We start from the raw sequence: 18,411 nt of genomic DNA on the forward strand, positions 1-18,411 counted from the left end.
CGTTTATTATTTCAACTTTTTACACATCAAACGCACCTTAATTGTCCCCGAAATAGAGTCGTCAGGAAACAAAAAGCGTCAGTCGTTCCGCCACATTTTTTGAACATTTTAAACACAGGGGAATTGTTGTTTTTGAGCCAAACTCGTTATGCAAGTTTAAATTGTATTTGAATGATCTTTAACGTATACTCTTGGTTTCATAGCTCAAATGATTATGAAATTTAATTATTAAAAAATAAACAAAATACCAGTGCGGTGCATTGTGGGAAGCGTATGCTTTATTCTTCCGGTTTGAAAGGCTACGATGAGGTCTCCGTCGTCAACATCACGGTGTCCACAAATGTAAGGTCTTTTCTTTCACCAGTGGCTTGTTTGACGAGCAGGTACAGCAGATCCTCGCTTGGTTCGGGGACAAATCATAATAAGACTATTGAAGCCCTGCTTGTAAATTAGCAGCGACAAGTTCATGGTTAGTTGGCTGACTATCAGTTGCTTTATGGTCAATAATGGAATAACATGGAATCAACCGAAAACTCTCCTGCAAGGGTCCATTTTTGAAAGTGAGTATAATGATTAAGGTTTGGTTTGTGCTATTTTTGTCATATTAACAACTCAAAGCTTTCCAGGAAGAGATTGGTCAGAAAGATGCGTTACACATCTCCTATATGGTTTCAGTTCTTGTTTACCATGATAATTAAGTGTGTTAGTATCGTGTGTGTGTGTGCTGATTAAACACGTTTGAATATTATTGCACACAACATCAGTATTAATGGCTCCCCATAGAATGAAAGCACAACACAAATGGATGATCGCCCTCTAGTGTCTGCTTTGAGTTTAGCGCTTATATCGTGTTTCCTAATAGGGACAAGCGGTAGAAAATGGATGGATACAGTACTTCTATTTTTGACCCCTACTTTAACACTTTAATTTTTAATTAAATAAAAGTTGTCACAATGCAACTTATGAAATATCATGCAATGATGTATTGTTTAGCTGTAATGTACCCTTGAACTATCATTGGTTGACTAGTTTACCATTACCAGGGGACGGCGTGGCGAAGTTGGGAGAGTGGCCGTCCCAGCAATCTAGGGGTTACTGGTTCAATCCCCACCTTCTACCATCCTAGTCACGTCCGTTGTGTCCTTGAGCAAGACACTTCACCCTTGCTCCTGATGGGCCTGGTTAGCGCCGTGCATGGCAGCTCCCGCCATCAGTGTGTGAATGGGTGAATGTGGAAATAGTGTCAAAGCGCTTTGAGTTCCTTAAAAAAGGTAGAAAAGCGCTATACAGGTACTACCCATTTATCATTTTACCATTTACCAGTAGTTCACGTGACTAGATCTCCATTATCTAAACTTTAGTGATACTTTTTTGGAGCCAGTGTCTCTGTATGTGCTGGATCTTTTCCTGGGGGTATTCACAGAAGCAGGTTAAGTGAAAACTCTTGAGTATGTAACCCCTGAGATGAGGGAAATGCAGAATGTCCACTGTGGAGGACACTGGTTCTCATAATAGGATATTGTTTCAAATAAATTGTTCTAACATAAAGTGAACTGGTAAAAAAATAAAACTTGCTAGCAAAAAATAAGAAACGATATAGTTTAACCTTGATTTCAGATATTTGTTTTAGTCATATTTACATTTTATATTCCATTCATCCATCCATTTTCTACCGCTTGTCCCTCTTTAAAAAAAAAAAAAATTGTAAATATAACTCCAATATGAGCTTTATTACTTTCAATAAGCATACAATGATCGAAGTATATCTCAGAATTTAGTACATAACATTTTTAAGCCAATAGATTTAAGAAAGTGCCTGATCAGAAATATTTATATAGTTACTTTGCATTTGCAGTGACTTTCCATGTCAAATAAAAAAAAGAGATATTTTGAGCTGCCTGCATATACATTTTTCACCAGTGGGATTGCACCTTAATAAAAATAAGATTTTATTTCATACCAATCGTACACTTTTTTACCTGTAGGGTATTAGTAAAATAGGATTAAACGTTAAAGGCCTACTGAAATGAATTTTTTTTATTTAAACGGGGATAGCAGATCTATTCTATGTGTCATACTTGATCATTTCGCGATATTGCCATATTTTTGCTGAAAGGATTTAGTATAGAACGACGATAAAGATTGCAACTTTTGGTATCTGATAAAAAAAAAGGCTTGCCCCTACCGGAAGTAGCGTGACGTAGTCAGTTGAACATATACGCAAAGTTCCCTATTGTTTACAATGATGGCCGCATGAAGTGAGAGAGATTCAGACCGAGAAAGCGACAATTTCCCCATTAATTTGAGCGAGGATGAAAGATTTGTGGATGAGTAAAGTGCAAGTGAAGGACTAGTGGGGAGTTGAAGCTATTCAGATAGGGAAGATGCTGTGAGAGCCGGGGGTGACCTGATATTCAGCTGGGAATGACTACAACAGTAAATAAACACAAGACATATATATACTCTATTAGCCACAACACAACCAGGCTTATATTTAATATGCCACAAATTAATCCTGCATAAAAACACCTGCGTGTTTGTTACGCTAGCTCCTAGCTCCTCTGCTAGCTCCTAGCTCCATAGAACACGCCAATACAATTCAAACACCTGATCAACACACACAATCACTCAGCCCAAAAGACCGTTCACCTAACCCAAGGTTCATAAAGCTTATATATTTTTAAAAAGTTACGTACGTGACGCGCACATACGGTCAAGCTATCAAATGTTTAGCAGCCAAGGCTGCATACTCACGGTACCTGATATTCAGCTGGGAATGACTACAACAGTAAATAAACACAAGACATATATATACTCTATTAGCCACAACACAACCAGGCTTATATTTGATATGCCACAAATTAATCCTGCATAAAAACACCTGCGTGTTTGTTATGCTAGCTCCTAGCTCCTATGCTAGCTCCTAGCTCCATAGAACACGCCAATACAATTCAAAATCCTGATCAACACACACAATCACTCAGCCCAAAAGACCGTTCACCTAACCCAAGGTTCATAAAGCTTATATATTTAAAAAAAGTTACGTACATACGCAAAAAAAAGTTGCGCACATACGGTCAAGCAATCAAATGTTTAGAAGCCAAAGCTGCATACTCACAGTAGCACGTCTGCGTCTTTGTCATCCAAATCAAAGTAATCCTGGTAAGAGTCTGTGTTGTCCCAGTTCTCTACAGGTGTCTGTGTTACGAAGTCAAAAGTCCTCCTGGTTAGAGTCTCTGTTATCCGAGTTCTTCCATCTTGACTGCATCTTTCGGGAATGTAAACAAAGAAGCGCCGGCTGTGTACTGTTGTGGCTGACTACGTTCGAAAAATACGTCCATTTCGCACCGACAACTTTCTTCTTTGCTTGCTCAGCTTCCTTCTCCATAATGCAATGAACATGATTGAAACAGATTCACGAACACAGATGTCCAGAATACTGTGGAATTATGAAATGAAAACAGAGCTTTTTCGTATTGGCTTCAATGTGGAAGGCATACCCGTGTTCGCCGGTCTACGTCACGCGCATACGTCATCCTCAGAGGCGTTTCGAACCGGAAGTTTAGCGGCAAATTTAAAATGTCACTTTATAAGTTAACCCGGCCGTATTGGCATGTGTTATAATGTTAAGATTTCATCATTGATATATAAACTATCAGACTGCGTGGTCGGTAGTAGTGGGTTTCAGTAGGCCTTTAAATCATTTCAAACTTGTGCATTGACCCTGTCAGTAATTGTCTCTCACTTCAGTCCAATATTATTTTACTTTTATTATTTCTCGTTAAAAAGTGTAAAAACTCACCACAAACACGTACCTTCAGTTCCAGCTGGGTAAAAAAAGACGGCCTTTTCTGTCCCAATATGGTGAATCGTAGAAGACGTTTTTTTTTTTATTGTGGTCTTTACTCAAAGTCAGCATACTCAGAATTGATTGATCAAATTTAGATCGGCTGTTCTAAAACCCAACACTCAATGTGTTTCCCATCTCAGGATAAATATACTCAGACTTCAGGTTTAAACTCAAGAGTTTGTTGAACCTCCGATCTGGAATACTCCCCCTGTTCAGGAAGAAAAGCTCAGACTTGATTGGGCAATAGAATTGGCCTTTGTAACCACCTGGTGGTGTGTGTGCATTCCTGCACCCTAAATATAAGACATCTTGTTTTGTTCAGCTCTTTTCTTGTATTTGGCTGTTGGCATCAATCTAGTGTTTGTTACCATGAGATGAGGTACAATGTACTTTAAAAGTGAATCTTTGCCTTTCTTAGATCATTCCTGGTTGGCTTATGTCTGAGGACTGGAGCAGTGATGACTGCGGTGAAGTCACAAATACATATGTGGAGAATACCGATGTGTGCAAAGCCAAATGTTGGGAGTGTGGTAAACGCTACTGCAGTTTGTACAGCCTGATTTCCCACTACACCAGCCACAACATTGCGGCCACCTGCAACATCTGCAAGGTGACGTTCCAGCGTCTGACGTCGCTTTCCTTACACCTGGACAACGTGCACTCGCCGCCTCTGTGCATGAAGTGCCGCCGCGGCTTCGGCAGCGTGTGGGAACTGAACAAGCACGCAGAGTCACTTTGTTCACGCCCAAAGCGGCAAAGAACTTGCCTAGTCGAAAGCTCACAGGAGGAGAGAACATTCAAAGTCGAAAGCTCACAGGAGGAGAGAACATACAAAGACGTAAGCTTACAGGAGAAAAGAACATACGAAGACGAAAGCTCTCAGGAGGAGAGAACATACAAAGTCAAAAGCTCACAGAATCAAAGGACAATCAAAGTTGAAAGCTCAGAGGAAAGAACATTCAAAGTCAAAAGCTTACAAGAGCAAAACACATACAAAGACGAAAGCTCACAGGAGGAAAGGACATACAAAGTTGAAAGCTCACTGGAGGTGAGAACTTTCAAAGGCGAACACTTACAGGAGGGAAGACCATACATACTTGAAAGCTCACAGGAGGAAAGAACACACTTGGACGAAAACTCACAGGAGCAAAAAACATATAAGGTCGAAAGCTCACAGGAGCAGATAACACACTTAGAAGAAAGCTCACAGGAGCAGATAACACACTTAGAAGAAAGCTCACAGGAGCAGATAACACACTTAGAAGAAAGCTCACAGGAGGAGAGAACATACCAAGTCCATAGATCACAGGAGGAAAGGACGTACAAAGTTGGAAGCTCACTGGAGGTGAGAACTTTCAAAGTCGAACGCTTACAGGAGCAAAGAACATACGAAGACGAAAGTTCACAGGAGCACATAACACATTTAGACGAAAGCTCACAGAAGGAGAGAACGTACAAAGTGGAAAGCTCACAGGAGGAGAGAACGTACAAAGTGGAAAGCTAACAGGAGGAGAGAACGTACAAAGTGGAAAGCTCACAGGAGGAGAGAACACACTTGGACGAAAGCTCACAGGTGCAAAGAACATACATAGAAGACTGGGACATGCAGTCATCAGAGAGGCCGGAGACGTCAGGACACAGCGTTGAGTACACTCTGGGCGACTGGGACCTGAGCAAGCCTATTGAGTCCGATGAATTCAGCACAGATGAGTCGACAAGCACTGCCTCCGAGAACGAGGACAATTACGACGACGCAGCTTATGCCAAAAGAGCAGGAAGTTATCGCAATGACTCAGAATCTGACTCGAGTTCCACCGATTCCTGCTATGCCGCCGAGACTCCAGCTTCCAGCACACCCAAGGCCGACACGCCGGGTAACGACGTCTCCATGTGCAACGAGTGCGGCCGAGGACCCTTCAGGTCCTTGAAGCTGCACCGGCTGCACTGCAGTCGTGTCAAAGTCAAATACATGTGCTCCCGCTGCAAGGCGCTCTTCCCCAGCGAAGCGTCTCTCTCGGAACACTACATCCCGCTGTGCTCCTGTGATGACTGCGGCCAGGTGTTCACCAACCGGGACTCCCGCCATCAACATCCGTGCTCCAACAGAGGCAGCTCGCGTCTGATATACTTTTGTTCCGAGTCCATGCCCAAAGCATGCGCCATATGCAAATCTTTCTTTGTCGATGAAAAGAGCTTGTTAAACCACGTCACCAGAGTGCACACGTCAGTAGTAAGCACCAAGTTGTGCATCGTCACGGGGCGGACCGACAAAAAGCCAGACGTCTACGCAGCGGCCGCGAGTGGTTCTGAGCCCCTTGCTCCAACGCTCCAGGCGTCGAGCAGCGACCCCGCGTGTCAGATCCCTAATGTGTTCAAGCATGTGGTTAATGGCAAGCTTTCCACCTCCACGGTGCTGGTCAAGAAGACTTCTCTCATCACTTCAGTACAAGGACTGGACAAGGGCCCCGTCCCTGGGATTCTGGCCGTGTTCCAGAACCAAAGCCAGACGGCGTCTTTGACCCAGCACATGACTAAGGGATGGCGCTCCAAGCCGTCCCACCCCTGCAGGCAATGCGGCACCATCCTGAGGCAGCCTTACCTCGCCATCAGCCACCGCTACCTCCACCGGGGTCGCCGCCTGCACCGGTGCCAGTGCGGCCGGGCCTTCAAGCACCGGCTGCACCTCCTGCGACACTGCGTGCAGCATGCGGAGGCCAAGAGCTACATCTGCGTCAACTGCGGCAACACCTTCGCGGGAGCCAGACACTTCGCGAAGCACCTGAGGGGCAAAACGCGGAAGAAACGTCGGGCAAAGTGCAAAATGCCCTTCGAGTGCGGCTGCGGACAACTGTTTTATCGGCCCTCCGCTTACATCTGGCATCAGCTTAAAAACAATGTGAAAAGCAGACGTTTGACAAAAAGGGGGAAATGACGAGAGCCAGTAAAAAAGTGTCACACCAAAAGTCGTTTAATTGTCACTGTGTTTTTAATTCCAAGAACAACTTTTAATAACGTGCAAAAGATACAACAGTAAACATAGTTCCTTCCATAAGTCACTGTTTTTCCCTTCAGTATTACATTAAAAAAAATCAAAGCTCCAGTTTATCCTCTTAAGGTTTGTCCAGTTTTTTTTGTTTGTTTTTTACAAAGTGCTTGTTTTCCAATGAGGTATCACTGATGTCGATCTTTGATTTTTTTTACGCTTATGAGAAAGCTGATTATGGGTGACCATGTTTAAGCCCTTCATATTCAGGTGCATCTAAAAAAAATAGATTATGGTGACTTTTCTTTTCAGGAGTTCGCTTCAGATTTGAGACCAATTAAAAGGCTAATCTGATGTTTACACCAATATTAAACTTTTTGACAATTTTCCTGTTTCATGAGTAATTGAATTTTATAAGACAAAATACTTAAAATTATTACAGTAATCCCTTGTTTATCGCTGTTAAATGATTCAGGACATAGATGAATTCCCACTAAATGAGAATTATTCATTATGAATCAAATATGTTCCTAGCTAGAGCGTAAACAACATATTTACGCCTTTCTGAGTACATTTTCAACATTATGAGAGCCCTTTAGTCATGAAATGGCATTATTACAATCTCCTTTACTCTCTTAATGCAGTATAATTATGCTGCTTGAGGCTGAGCCAATCAGCGGCCACAATACTGAACAGATTGATTTGATTGGTTTGGTCTCATCTAGTAGCCAATACTGCTGTTGTATTGATATTTTACTTAATTTAGCCGTGCATAAAAATTTAAGACAAAAAATGTAAAATATGCTAAAAAAAAATAAGAAAATGGAGGCGATAAGGCAGAGGGACGACGTAAATATATTATTGTAATTCAAGGGTACTCTTTCTGAATTGAACTACTGAAAATAAACTTTTCAAAGATATTCAAAACATTTTTAGATGCCCCTGTATATCACAATTTTATTATAGTGTATATGATATTTTATTTCCTTAGTTCTCCACTAGATGAAGCAGTCGAGTCACTGAGAACCAGTCTTCAATGCCCCCACACTAAATGTAGACTACTTTACCTGCATCCCATCGATATGGCCTTACGTTTTGAGATGGACCATTTCACACAATTTGAAATAAAGGCGTCTTCCTATAATACAATATGGATTTTTCTCCTCCTTTGTGAGTTTGCTCAAATAAGTATTTCATATTTCGACAACTGAAAAGCTAATTACATGCAACAAATATAGCATCTTATTCCCCAGGAATAAGTCACTGATTGAGGAGAGTTTCAATAATAGCGGGCCGGGGTATATTAAAAAGCTCTCGGAGTTGGTCAACAATCTCAAAGTCTGATTGCGCAGTCAGGATTGGTGCAGATTAGCCCTGAAAATGAGCTCTCCAAATCGTTGGAAGCACGTAGAAGCAGCTCACCGCCTCTAGATATTGATGGATGAAACCACCGCCGTTCCTCTGAAGATTGCGGTCGTGTCACCTGCGGGGACAAACATGACTAAAATTACACCTCTGGTAATCATCATATCTTGGTCATAAACCCCAGTTCTGACTGTTCTTTACTTTCCTGTGTTTGGTAGTATTTCTATGAGGTGGCGACGTGTCCAGGGTGTACCCCGCCTACCGCCCGAATGCAGCTGAGATAGGCCTCAGCAACCCCGAAAGGGATAAGGGGTACAAAATGGATGGATGGATGGGTGGTAGTATTTCCTGTTCCTCATTAATTAAGTAGTTCTATTTAGTTCCACCTTGTTCCCCCTTTCAGTGCCGGTTCATTATCTAGTCAGTCCCTCCAGGATATTTCAGGATTTTTTGTAATCATTGCGGCCTAAAATGCCTGAATTTGTGGCAGCTTTTTCAGAAAGTTGCCCTATGGCATATTTATTTTCCAATAACAGAATCAACTTGGGATTTTATGAATTTGTTATCAATGTTTTACGTATTCCTTGTAAACTTAACCTCAAAAAGCACATGATTTAAACTAAAATTGGGGGAAAATACTGTTGATGTTTTACTCATTTTATACCATGATCTTAAAAGTAGATACTAGATGGCAGTAAAAGCACATACTCAAAACTTATTGTCACATTATTATTTTAAATAATTATAATTACAAAAAGAAACACCACCAACGGCTTCCTAATTGTCTTCCATTCTCCCTGTATGTTTTACATTTGAAAGTGTTTGTCCATCTTAAATATTTATTTATGTTCCAACACATACAGTACAGGCCAAAAGTTTGGACACACCTTCTCATTTTAATGCGTTTTCTTTATTTTCATGACTGTTTACATTGTAGAATGTCATTGAAGGCATCAAAACTATGACACCTGTGAAGTGAAAACCCTTTCAGGTGACTCCCTCTTGAAGCTCATCAAGAGAATGCCAAGAGTGTGCAAAACAGTAATCAGAGCAAAGGGTGGCTATTTTGTGGGCTCTGTACCGAGGATGTCGTTGTGGCTTGTACAGCCCTTTGAGACACTTGTGATTTAGGGCTACATAAATAAACATTGATTGATTGATTGACATTTTGAAGAAACTAGAATATAAAACATGTTTTCAGTTATTTCACCTTTTTTTGTTAAGTACATAACTCCACATGTGTTCATTCATAGTTTTGATGCCTTCAGTGACAATCTACAATGTAAATAGTCATGAAAATAAAGAAAACCCATTGAATGAGAAGGTGTGTCCAAACTTTTGGCTATAATGTATGCACGCACATTAATCTGATGATTAATAGCGCACATTTTTGTTGGTAAATGAGAAACGATGAGAGATTATTATCACACTAACTACACCAGAGCAAGCTCGGTCACAGGCAATTACAGTGTCTTGTAGCCCAGGTGAGGAGTCAGTTAAGCAAGAACTAACGAGCGCCAGCTGCTGGAAAAGTCCTGCACACATAGCATCTCTCGTAGAATAATACAGAACTCACATAATGTTTTTTTCCTGTAGGGACTGTGGCTGAGGTGAACATGCATTCTACTGAGGTGGCAAATTATGACACTTTAAATCTCTTGCAGCACCAAGTAAATAATCTCAAAATCCCCACCTTATGAATCCATTGATGTGATCGAAATTATTTAAGGCGCACCACACAAAATAGACGTAACGTTATTAATATCAGTACTACAGATACCAAGCCTCAAAACAGCCCACTACCTATATTATGGGCTTTTTAAACACCAGATCATTGTCTCCCAAAGCCTTATTAGTTAATGAGGTCATTAGACACAACAATTTTAACGCCATTGGTCTCAGTGAGACGTGGCTAAAACCAGATACATTTTTTCCACTTAACAAGGCATCTCCTAACTATACGACTGCACATATTGCGTGCCCCCTTAAAAAGGGGTGTAGTGGTCGCACTATTATCCAATAAAAAATGTAACCATAGCCCTAACCTAAGTAATAAATCTAAATAATTGAAGGTGCTTAACATGAGGTCTGTCACAGCGCTACCTCTCCATCTGGCTGTTATTCATCGCCCTCTGGGCCCTATTCGGACATTATCAGTGAATTTTCAGAGTTTGTCGCTGATCTAGTGATGCACGCAGATAATATAATTATAATGGGGGAATTTAATATCCATATGAAAACCCTGTCAGACCCTTTGTGCGTGGCGCTCCAGACTATAATTGACAGCAAATATAGTCTACATACACAAATAATAAATGAACCCACACATTAAAACAGTAATATAATAGACCTGGTCTTTGTCTGGAGTGTCACCACCTCCAAAGTTATGGTATTCCCGTACACTAAAGTAATGTCCAGTCACTACCTTATAAAATATGAAGTTCTGACTCATTCTCAACAAGCTTTTAATAACCAATGCACATTAAAGCTGTCACAACTATGACCCTTGTGGCCTACTGCCCTCGGTAATAGCACCATTCCCAAATTATGTTGGCTCTATCGATAACCTCACTAACAACTATAATGATGCCTTGGCAACGCTATTGATATAATAGCACCGATAAAGCTAAAAAAAGTCCCCTAAAAGGCGTACCTCCCTGGTTCACAGAAGAAACCAGGGGGGTTAAACTATCATGTAGAAAGCTGGAGCGCAAATGGCGTGCGACTAAACTTGAGGTTTTCCATCAAGCATGGAGTGATAGTTTAATTACTTATAAACATGCGCCTACCTTAGCTAAAACTAATTACTACTCCAATCTCATCCGCTTCAATAAAAACGATCCTAAATATTTGTTTAATACAGTAGCATCGCTAACCCAACAAGGGACTTCTCCAAGTCACCCCACTCACTTGGCTGATGACTTTATGAAATTATTTAATAAGAAAATTAACTCATTAGAAACGAGATTAAAATAACGTGTCCCAATTGGGTTCTATTAGCCCAGATACGAATATATATACGACGGATATTGCCCCCAAAAATAATCTCTCTCTTTTTGAAGAAATAACATTAGAGGAACTCCTGCGACTTGTAAATGGGACAAAACAAACAACATGTTTGCTTTACCCACTTCCTGGGAAACTTATCAAGGAGCTGTTTGTAATATTAGGACAATCAGTGCTAAATATTACTAACATATCACTTTTCTCTGGTACTGTTCCCCGAGCATTCAAAACAGCGGATATTCATCCTCCGCTCAAAAGACCTAACCTCGATCCTGACCTCATGGTAAACTACTGTCCCACCTTCCCTTTATCTGGAATTTTATTTTTGCAGACCCGTTAAATGAACACTTAGCGTCTAACAAGCTCTGTGAACTATTTCAGTCCGGTTTCAGGGCAAATCACTCTACGGAGACAGCCTTCGCAAAAAGGACTAATGATCTATTGCTAACTGTGGATGCTGATGCGTCATCTATGTTGCTGCTACTTGATCTTAGCGCTGCTTTCGATACCGTCGATCATAACATTCTATTAGCACGTATCAAAACACGTATTGGTATGTCAGACTTAGTCTTTTCTTGGTTTAACTCCTATTTTACTGACAGGATGCAGTGCGTTTCCTATAACAATGTGACCTCGGAGTATGTTAATGTAACGTGCGGAGTTCCACAGGGTTCGGTTCTTGGCCCTGCACTCTTCAGCATCTACATGCTGCCGCTAGGTGACATCATACGTATGTTAGCTTTCACTGTTATGCTGATGACATCCAACTCTACATGCCCCTAAAGCTGACCAACACGCCAGATTGTAGTCAGCTGGAGGCGTGTCTGAATGAAATCAAACAATGGATGTCCACTAACTTTTTGCAACGCTAAGAAAACTGAAATGTTGTTTATCGTCCTGCTAGACAACATAACTTATTAAATAATACTAACTTAAAATTTGACAACCAAACAATTACACAAAGTGACTCGGTAAAGAATCTTGGTATAATCTTCGACCCAACTCTCTCATTTGAGTCACACAATAAGAGTGTTACTAAAACAGCCTTCTTTCATCTCCGTAATATCGCTAAAATTAGTTCCATTTTGTCCACCACCGACGCTGAGATCATTATTCATGCGTTCGTTACGTCTCGTCTCGATTACTGTAGCGTATTATTTTCGGGTCTCCTTATGTCTAGCATTAAAAGATTGTTGGTACAGTTGGTACAAAATGCGGCTGCTAGATTTTTGACAAGAGCAAGAAAGTTTGATCATATTACACCTATACTGGCTCACCTGCACTGGCTTCCTGTGCACTTAAGATGTGACTTTTAGGCTTTATTACTCCCGTATACAATACTAAACGGTATGAATGTTGGCCCTGTGATGAGCTGGCGACTTGTCCAGGGTGTACCCCGCCTTACGCCCGAGTGCAGCTGGGATAAGCTTCAGCACCCCCGCGACCTTGAGAGGGACAAGCGGTATAAAATAGATGGATGAGTTTAGCTCCATCCTATCTGGCTGATTGTATTGTACCATATGTGCCGCCCAGAAATTTGCCTTCTTAGAACTCCGGCTTGTTAGTATTTCCCAGAGCCCAAAAAAACTGTGGGCTATAGAGCGTTTTCTATTCGGGCTCCAGTAGTCTGGAATGCCCTACCAGTAACAGTTAGAGATGCTACCTCAGTAGAAGCATTTAAGTTCCATCTTAAAACTCATTTGTATACTCTAGCCTTTAAATAGACCCCTTTTGCTGTCTGTCTTTTCTGATCTGCCCCCCTCTCCTGCGTGGAGTGGTTATCAGGTGACCACGGATCAGACTCCATGGAGAATGCGCTATCTGTTCCAAGTCGGGACCCGGGGTGGACCACTCCTCTGTGCATCAGTTGGGGACGTCTCTGCGCTGTTGACTTGTCTCCATTCAAGATGATCCCCTGCTGACCTCCCAATGGACTGGACTCTCACATTATGAAGTCGGGACCCAGGGTGGACCACTCCTTATGCATCAGTCGGTGACGTCTCAGCGCCCCGACTTGGCCCCACTATGGACTGGACTCTGACGTTATTAACCGTATCCACTCGGCATCCATTTCACCGGCCCCCTGGGGGGGAGGGTTATACCCACATCTGCGGTCCCTTTGAGGGTTTTATATTGTTCCCATTGGGTTGAGTTGTTTCTTGCCTTGATGTGGGATCTGAGCCGAGGTTGTCGTTGTGGTTTGTGTAGCCCTTTGAGACATTTGTGATTAAAGGCTATAAAAGTAAACTTTGCTTGATTGATGACACTTCAACATCTCTATCATGTAATAGTTGTCCTCTTTGCTAGGTCAGCTTTGCAAATGAAAATATGTTCTTAATTGTTTTACACCTGGATAAATAACTAGAAAACGAGAATATTGATGTGTTGCAGTTTTTTTTTTATATACTGTATGGCAGGGGTCACCAACCTTTTTGAAACCAAGGGCTACTTCTTGGGTACTGATTAATGCAAAGGGCTACCAGTTAGATACACACTTAAATAAATTGCCAGAAGTAGCCAATTTGCTCAATTTACCTTTAACTCTGTTATTATTAATAATTAATGATATGTATCTTTGTGGAAACACTGATCATCTTAATGATTTCTCACAATAAATATATATAAAACAGATAAATATCAATATGCAACACTTTATTTTTATATTTTCTCTAAGTGCACATTTTTCAAATTGAACATTTTCAAATGATCACTTCTAAGACAGTCTTGTGAAATCACAATATCCCATTTTAACTAGCTAGCCACTAACATTTTTTAACAAATCATGAATTACTTTGCACCATGTTTGTACAAATAATAACTCATGTAAAATACAAAAGTAAACTCTCAAATTTTTAAATCATGTCACACTTTGAACTGGACACCAAATCTGTTATCTGTTTCTTTGTCAGTTAGTGGGAAGCCTGGCATTGCATGCTGTTAACTAGTGTGTTGTACTCTGGTGTGTAACTTGACACTGCAACTCTGAGTGAGTCTTGCAGATGTGCATCAGTGAGGCGTGTTCTGTGTTTGTTCTTGATGAAGTTCATGTCAGAAAAGGCTGATTCACAAAGATAAGATTTTTCCTCATTGTTTGCGGAACCTTCTTAATGTTTTGGACATATTTTCACAGCAATCTGGCCTTAAGCTTAATTATGATAAATGTAAAATGTTAAGGATCGGAAATCTAAAGGGAACGTCCTTTCGAATGGAATGCAAAGTGCCTGTTTTGTGGACAGATGGACCAGTTAACATACTTGGTGTTGGTGTCCCAGATAATCTGGAAGATGTAGGCTCAGTAAATTATGATAATTGACTAAGAAAGCTGGACAAAATTATGCAATTATGGAAAGGGAAATTCCTAACCTTGCATGGTAAAATGTCTATTGCCAACTCGTTAATTATTCCTCAATTTATTTATTTGTTTTTGTCATTACCAGCTCCATCACAAAACTTTTTTAAGATTTATGAGCGGAGGGTCTTTTCGATTTTGTCTTGAACGGCAAACCAGAAAAGATTAAAAGAAAGGTTTTGTACAAAGAGTATGAATATGGGGGCCTGAAACTTCTCAACCTTGAAGCTATGTGTCTGTCTTTAAAAGCATCAATTGTTCCAAAGATGTATTTAAACATTGAGTGGTACACAAATGTCCTGTTGGACAAAAAACATGTACTGTATCAAAAGAAATTGTATCCTTTTTTACAAGTGATCCCCTCCCAGAGAGTCTGCTGGGAAACATAAAGGAAACAATCCACTCATAGTGGTGTTTTCAATTTTATGTGCCAGAAAAAAGAGACGATATTTTGCAGCAGTTAATATGGATGAACTCTAATATTGTAATAGATGGAAAGCCTTTCTTTTGGAAAAATATGTTTGAAAGAGGAATCATTTTTGTCAATGATATTATCAATGAGAATGGTAAAATTATGAAGTATGATGAATTTAGAGCTATGTATGGTGATGCTTGCTCAACCTTTTCATTTTATCAACTAACTGGAGTAATTGGGAAAAGATGGAAACAAATAATTAATTATGGAACTACTAAATTATTAGTTTATAAACCTCTAATAAGAAATTCTAGTTGGCAAAAAGGAACTAAAATAAATAGAAAAATATATCATTTTTATTTAATAAAGAAATCTTTGAAGGCTACAACACAAATGGAAAATGGGAGGACTTTTTTGACTGCCCGTTGCCATGGGATGCCATATTCAAACTAATCTATAAAACCATTATCGATGTGCAAAATCGTTATTTTCAAATTAAAATTATTTATAACTTCTTACCCACAGGGAAAATGTTGAATTATGGAATATGACAGAGTCAGATGATTGCCGATTTTGTTGTCAGGAGCCTGAATCCACCCTACATTTGTTTTGGTATTGTCATATTGTGTCTTTGTTTTGGGTGGAAGTTGAAAAAATGTGTTTAAGGATTGGTTTGTTTATGAAGCTTAATGTGGTTTCTGTTATTTTAGGAGAGTTCATTGACAATCATGATTTAGTCAATTTAATTATAGTACTCTGTAAAATGTTTATTTTTAAGGCCAAAAACAGATATTCACTTAGTATTACGTTCTTTAAAACATTTATTGAGTATTTTCTAACTTTAGAAAGTTACATGGTTGAAAACGATAATGATGCCAAAACACATTAAAAAAAAGATGAGAAGTCCTCAAAGGCTTATTTTGAAAGTATAATTATGTTTATAGATTATATGATATCTGTTGTTGTGTTCCCTAATTTGAGTGACCTGGACATAATCTGGACTGTACATAAATGCTTATTTTGAAAATGTAATTTTGTTTATAAATTATATGCAATCTGTTGTGTTCCCTAATTTTTTTCTGTGTACATGAATGAAGGTGTGTGTTGCTGAGTCCGACTTGGACATTGTCTGGACTGGGCCTGGTTTAAAAAAACCTTTAAACAAATCTAATTTCATTGACAACCTGGTCTGTTGAAGATAAGGCCCTTTTTTAAAAAATAAAATAAAATAAGATAAATAAATAAAAAACATTTTCTTGGATAAAAAAGAAAGTAAAACAATATAAAAATAATTACATAAAAAATAGTAATTAATGAAAATGTTAGTGGACCAGCAGCCTATACAATCATGTGTGCTTCAGGGACTGTGTCCCTTGCAGATGTGTTGTCTATGTTGTGGGCACCAGAATATTGGTAGCAGAAAGAAATAACCCCTTTTGTGGGTGTGGATGAGTGTGCATGGGGGAGGTTGTTTGGGTTGATGCACTGATTGAAAGTGTATCTTGTGTTTTTCTATGTAGATTTAATTTAAAAAAAAAAAAAAAAAAAATCTTTTTATTTATTTATTTATTTATTTATTTTATTTTTTTATTTTTTTTTAGAACAGGCCCGCGGGCGACTCATCTGGTCCTTACGGGCGACCTGGTGCCCGCGGGCACCGCGTTGGTGACCCCTGCTGTATGGCATTACCCAGAAGGCTTTGCGCCGTAGACGGTAACTGAAAGTAGCATTAAGCTACAAGGGAGGATGGCAATTGTGCCATTTGAGCAATAAAAAGTTGGTATATTGTTACACATTGTTATTCCTGCTTTGTCTACACAAGACATAATCATAAGTATTGATTAGTTTATGTGAGACAAATTTGATTGGTGAAAATTATGCTGATTGGCCTAAATGGGCAGGGAAGTTGGACAAAGTTCTGAGGCCACACACTATTTACGGCAGGGGTGTCCAAACTTTTTCCACTGAGGGCCTAACACGGAAAAATTAAAGCATGGGGGGGCCATTTTTATATTTTTCATTTTCAAAACCATAACAAAATATATGGAATTTTTAAAAAAAAATTTCCGTTAGGGCTCCCGGGAACCATAAAGGGTCTAAATCATTAAAATGTTAAAAACAAGTCAAATTACTTTATTTTTTTATTTAACGCTTACAGTAAATCTCTACAGTATATCAACCTCAGGTTGATATAAAGTTAAAAAAAAAAAAAAACGATTTTATGCCTTTTTTGTCAAAGACAACTTTGTTTTTTATAATAAATCTGAAATATGCAGTATTTCCCCCACTGCCCAAAACATTCAGAAAGCAATGTTTGATGTGAAGTAATGACAGATCAATAATGCAGGACACCATTGATTTTAATTCATTATTATATTTGAGTAATCACAGTGAAAAGATAAATAAAATCCCATTAAATATATTTGGGATCCAAAAGGTGCCCCACTCATAAAGTGATACATTTGTATTTTTTTTTTTTAACTTCCAACACTTAAGTTACGAGATGAACTTTAGATATATCGGTCAATTTTACGTTTGAACTATTATTTTGTTTGTTTTTATGCTCTTTTGTCAAAGAAAACGTTGATGTTTTTGTATGGCAACCGCACAATATATGCAATATTTTCCACATTAAACATTTTACCAGTTCATACTGTACCAAAGGGTGATGTGGCCACTGAAGATGAGAGAAATCCCCTCCTCAGTGGTAAGCAAGATGGACGGGGTGGCAAACTCGTTCATCAGAAAGTGGCTGGGACTACCAAGGTGCCTCTCAGACGTAGGCCTCTTTGGTAGGAACGCTCTTCAACTACCACTGCGATCCATCAGCCTGGGATACAAGCAAGAGAAGGCTCGGCTGGTGCTGGAGCTGAGGGAATCCACTGACCAGCTGGTGAGAGCAGCGGGCACCCAGATAAGAACAGGAAGAAAGTGGAAAGCCCAAGAAGAGGTCGACACGGCGATCTGCAGGCTGAAGCACCGTGAAGTGGTCGGCAGAGTTCAGGAAGGTCGAGCAGGCCTTGGGAGGGGCGAGGCTCCCTTGTTCTGGTCAAAGGCTTCCAAAGAAGACCGGAGAGCCATGGTGGTGGCAGAAGTGGCAAGAAATGAGCACGAACGCCTAAACATCAAAGCGGTGTCCCAGGGCCAGCAAGGTCGTTGGACATTGTGGGAAGAGCTCACAGACAGGACGATGTCATGGTCTGACCTGTGGAAGATCCCCCAAGCCAGGCTCAGCTTCCTGATCAGAGCAACGTACGACACCTTGCCTTGTCCCAGAAACCTCCACCAATGGTTTGGTGCCGAGGAGACCTGTCCCCTCTGCAACACCATCAACGCAAGCCTCCAGCACATCCTGTCGGGCTGCTCGACAGCGTTGTCGCAAGGCCGCTACAGATGGCGACACGACCAAGTCTTGAAAAAGTTGGCAGAGGTGTCAGAGACCT

At 40.2% G+C, this 18,411-nt stretch overlaps 3 protein-coding genes across 4 annotated transcripts in view; 1 reads left to right on the forward strand and 2 right to left on the reverse strand.

Moving 5' to 3' along the window:
* The window catches only part of smg9 (SMG9 nonsense mediated mRNA decay factor), a 31,146-nt gene extending 27,081 nt beyond the window's left edge, over positions 1-4,065 (reverse strand). Inside the window, exon 1 of the mRNA XM_062063200.1 lies at positions 3,803-4,065. The gene's annotated coding sequence lies outside the window, so the exon portion shown is untranslated. The remainder of the gene's footprint in view (positions 1-3,802) is intronic.
* Positions 128-7,978, forward strand: si:dkey-79d12.4 (zinc finger protein 16). 2 transcript variants are annotated; one of them, XM_062063202.1, is made up of 2 exons: positions 128-560; positions 4,269-7,978. In XM_062063202.1, the coding sequence occupies exon 2, from the start codon at positions 5,454-5,456 to the stop codon at positions 6,780-6,782; it is 1,329 nt and encodes a 442-aa protein (XP_061919186.1). In that variant the 5' UTR covers positions 128-560; positions 4,269-5,453; the 3' UTR covers positions 6,783-7,978. The 2 variants fall into 2 exon arrangements, with proteins under 2 accessions (XP_061919186.1, XP_061919187.1); XM_062063203.1 differs by having other exon boundaries at positions 128-342.
* kcnn4 (potassium intermediate/small conductance calcium-activated channel, subfamily N, member 4) overlaps positions 6,831-18,411 on the reverse strand; it is an 80,455-nt gene continuing 68,874 nt past the window's right edge. Inside the window, exon 9 of the mRNA XM_062063201.1 lies at positions 6,831-8,316. Coding sequence (XP_061919185.1) covers positions 8,313-8,316 — 4 coding nt within the window. The 3' untranslated portion in view covers positions 6,831-8,312. The remainder of the gene's footprint in view (positions 8,317-18,411) is intronic.

Source organism: Entelurus aequoreus, linkage group LG11 (assembly GCF_033978785.1).
Source record: "Entelurus aequoreus isolate RoL-2023_Sb linkage group LG11, RoL_Eaeq_v1.1, whole genome shotgun sequence".
Classification (NCBI taxonomy): Eukaryota; Metazoa; Chordata; class Actinopteri; order Syngnathiformes; family Syngnathidae; genus Entelurus; species Entelurus aequoreus.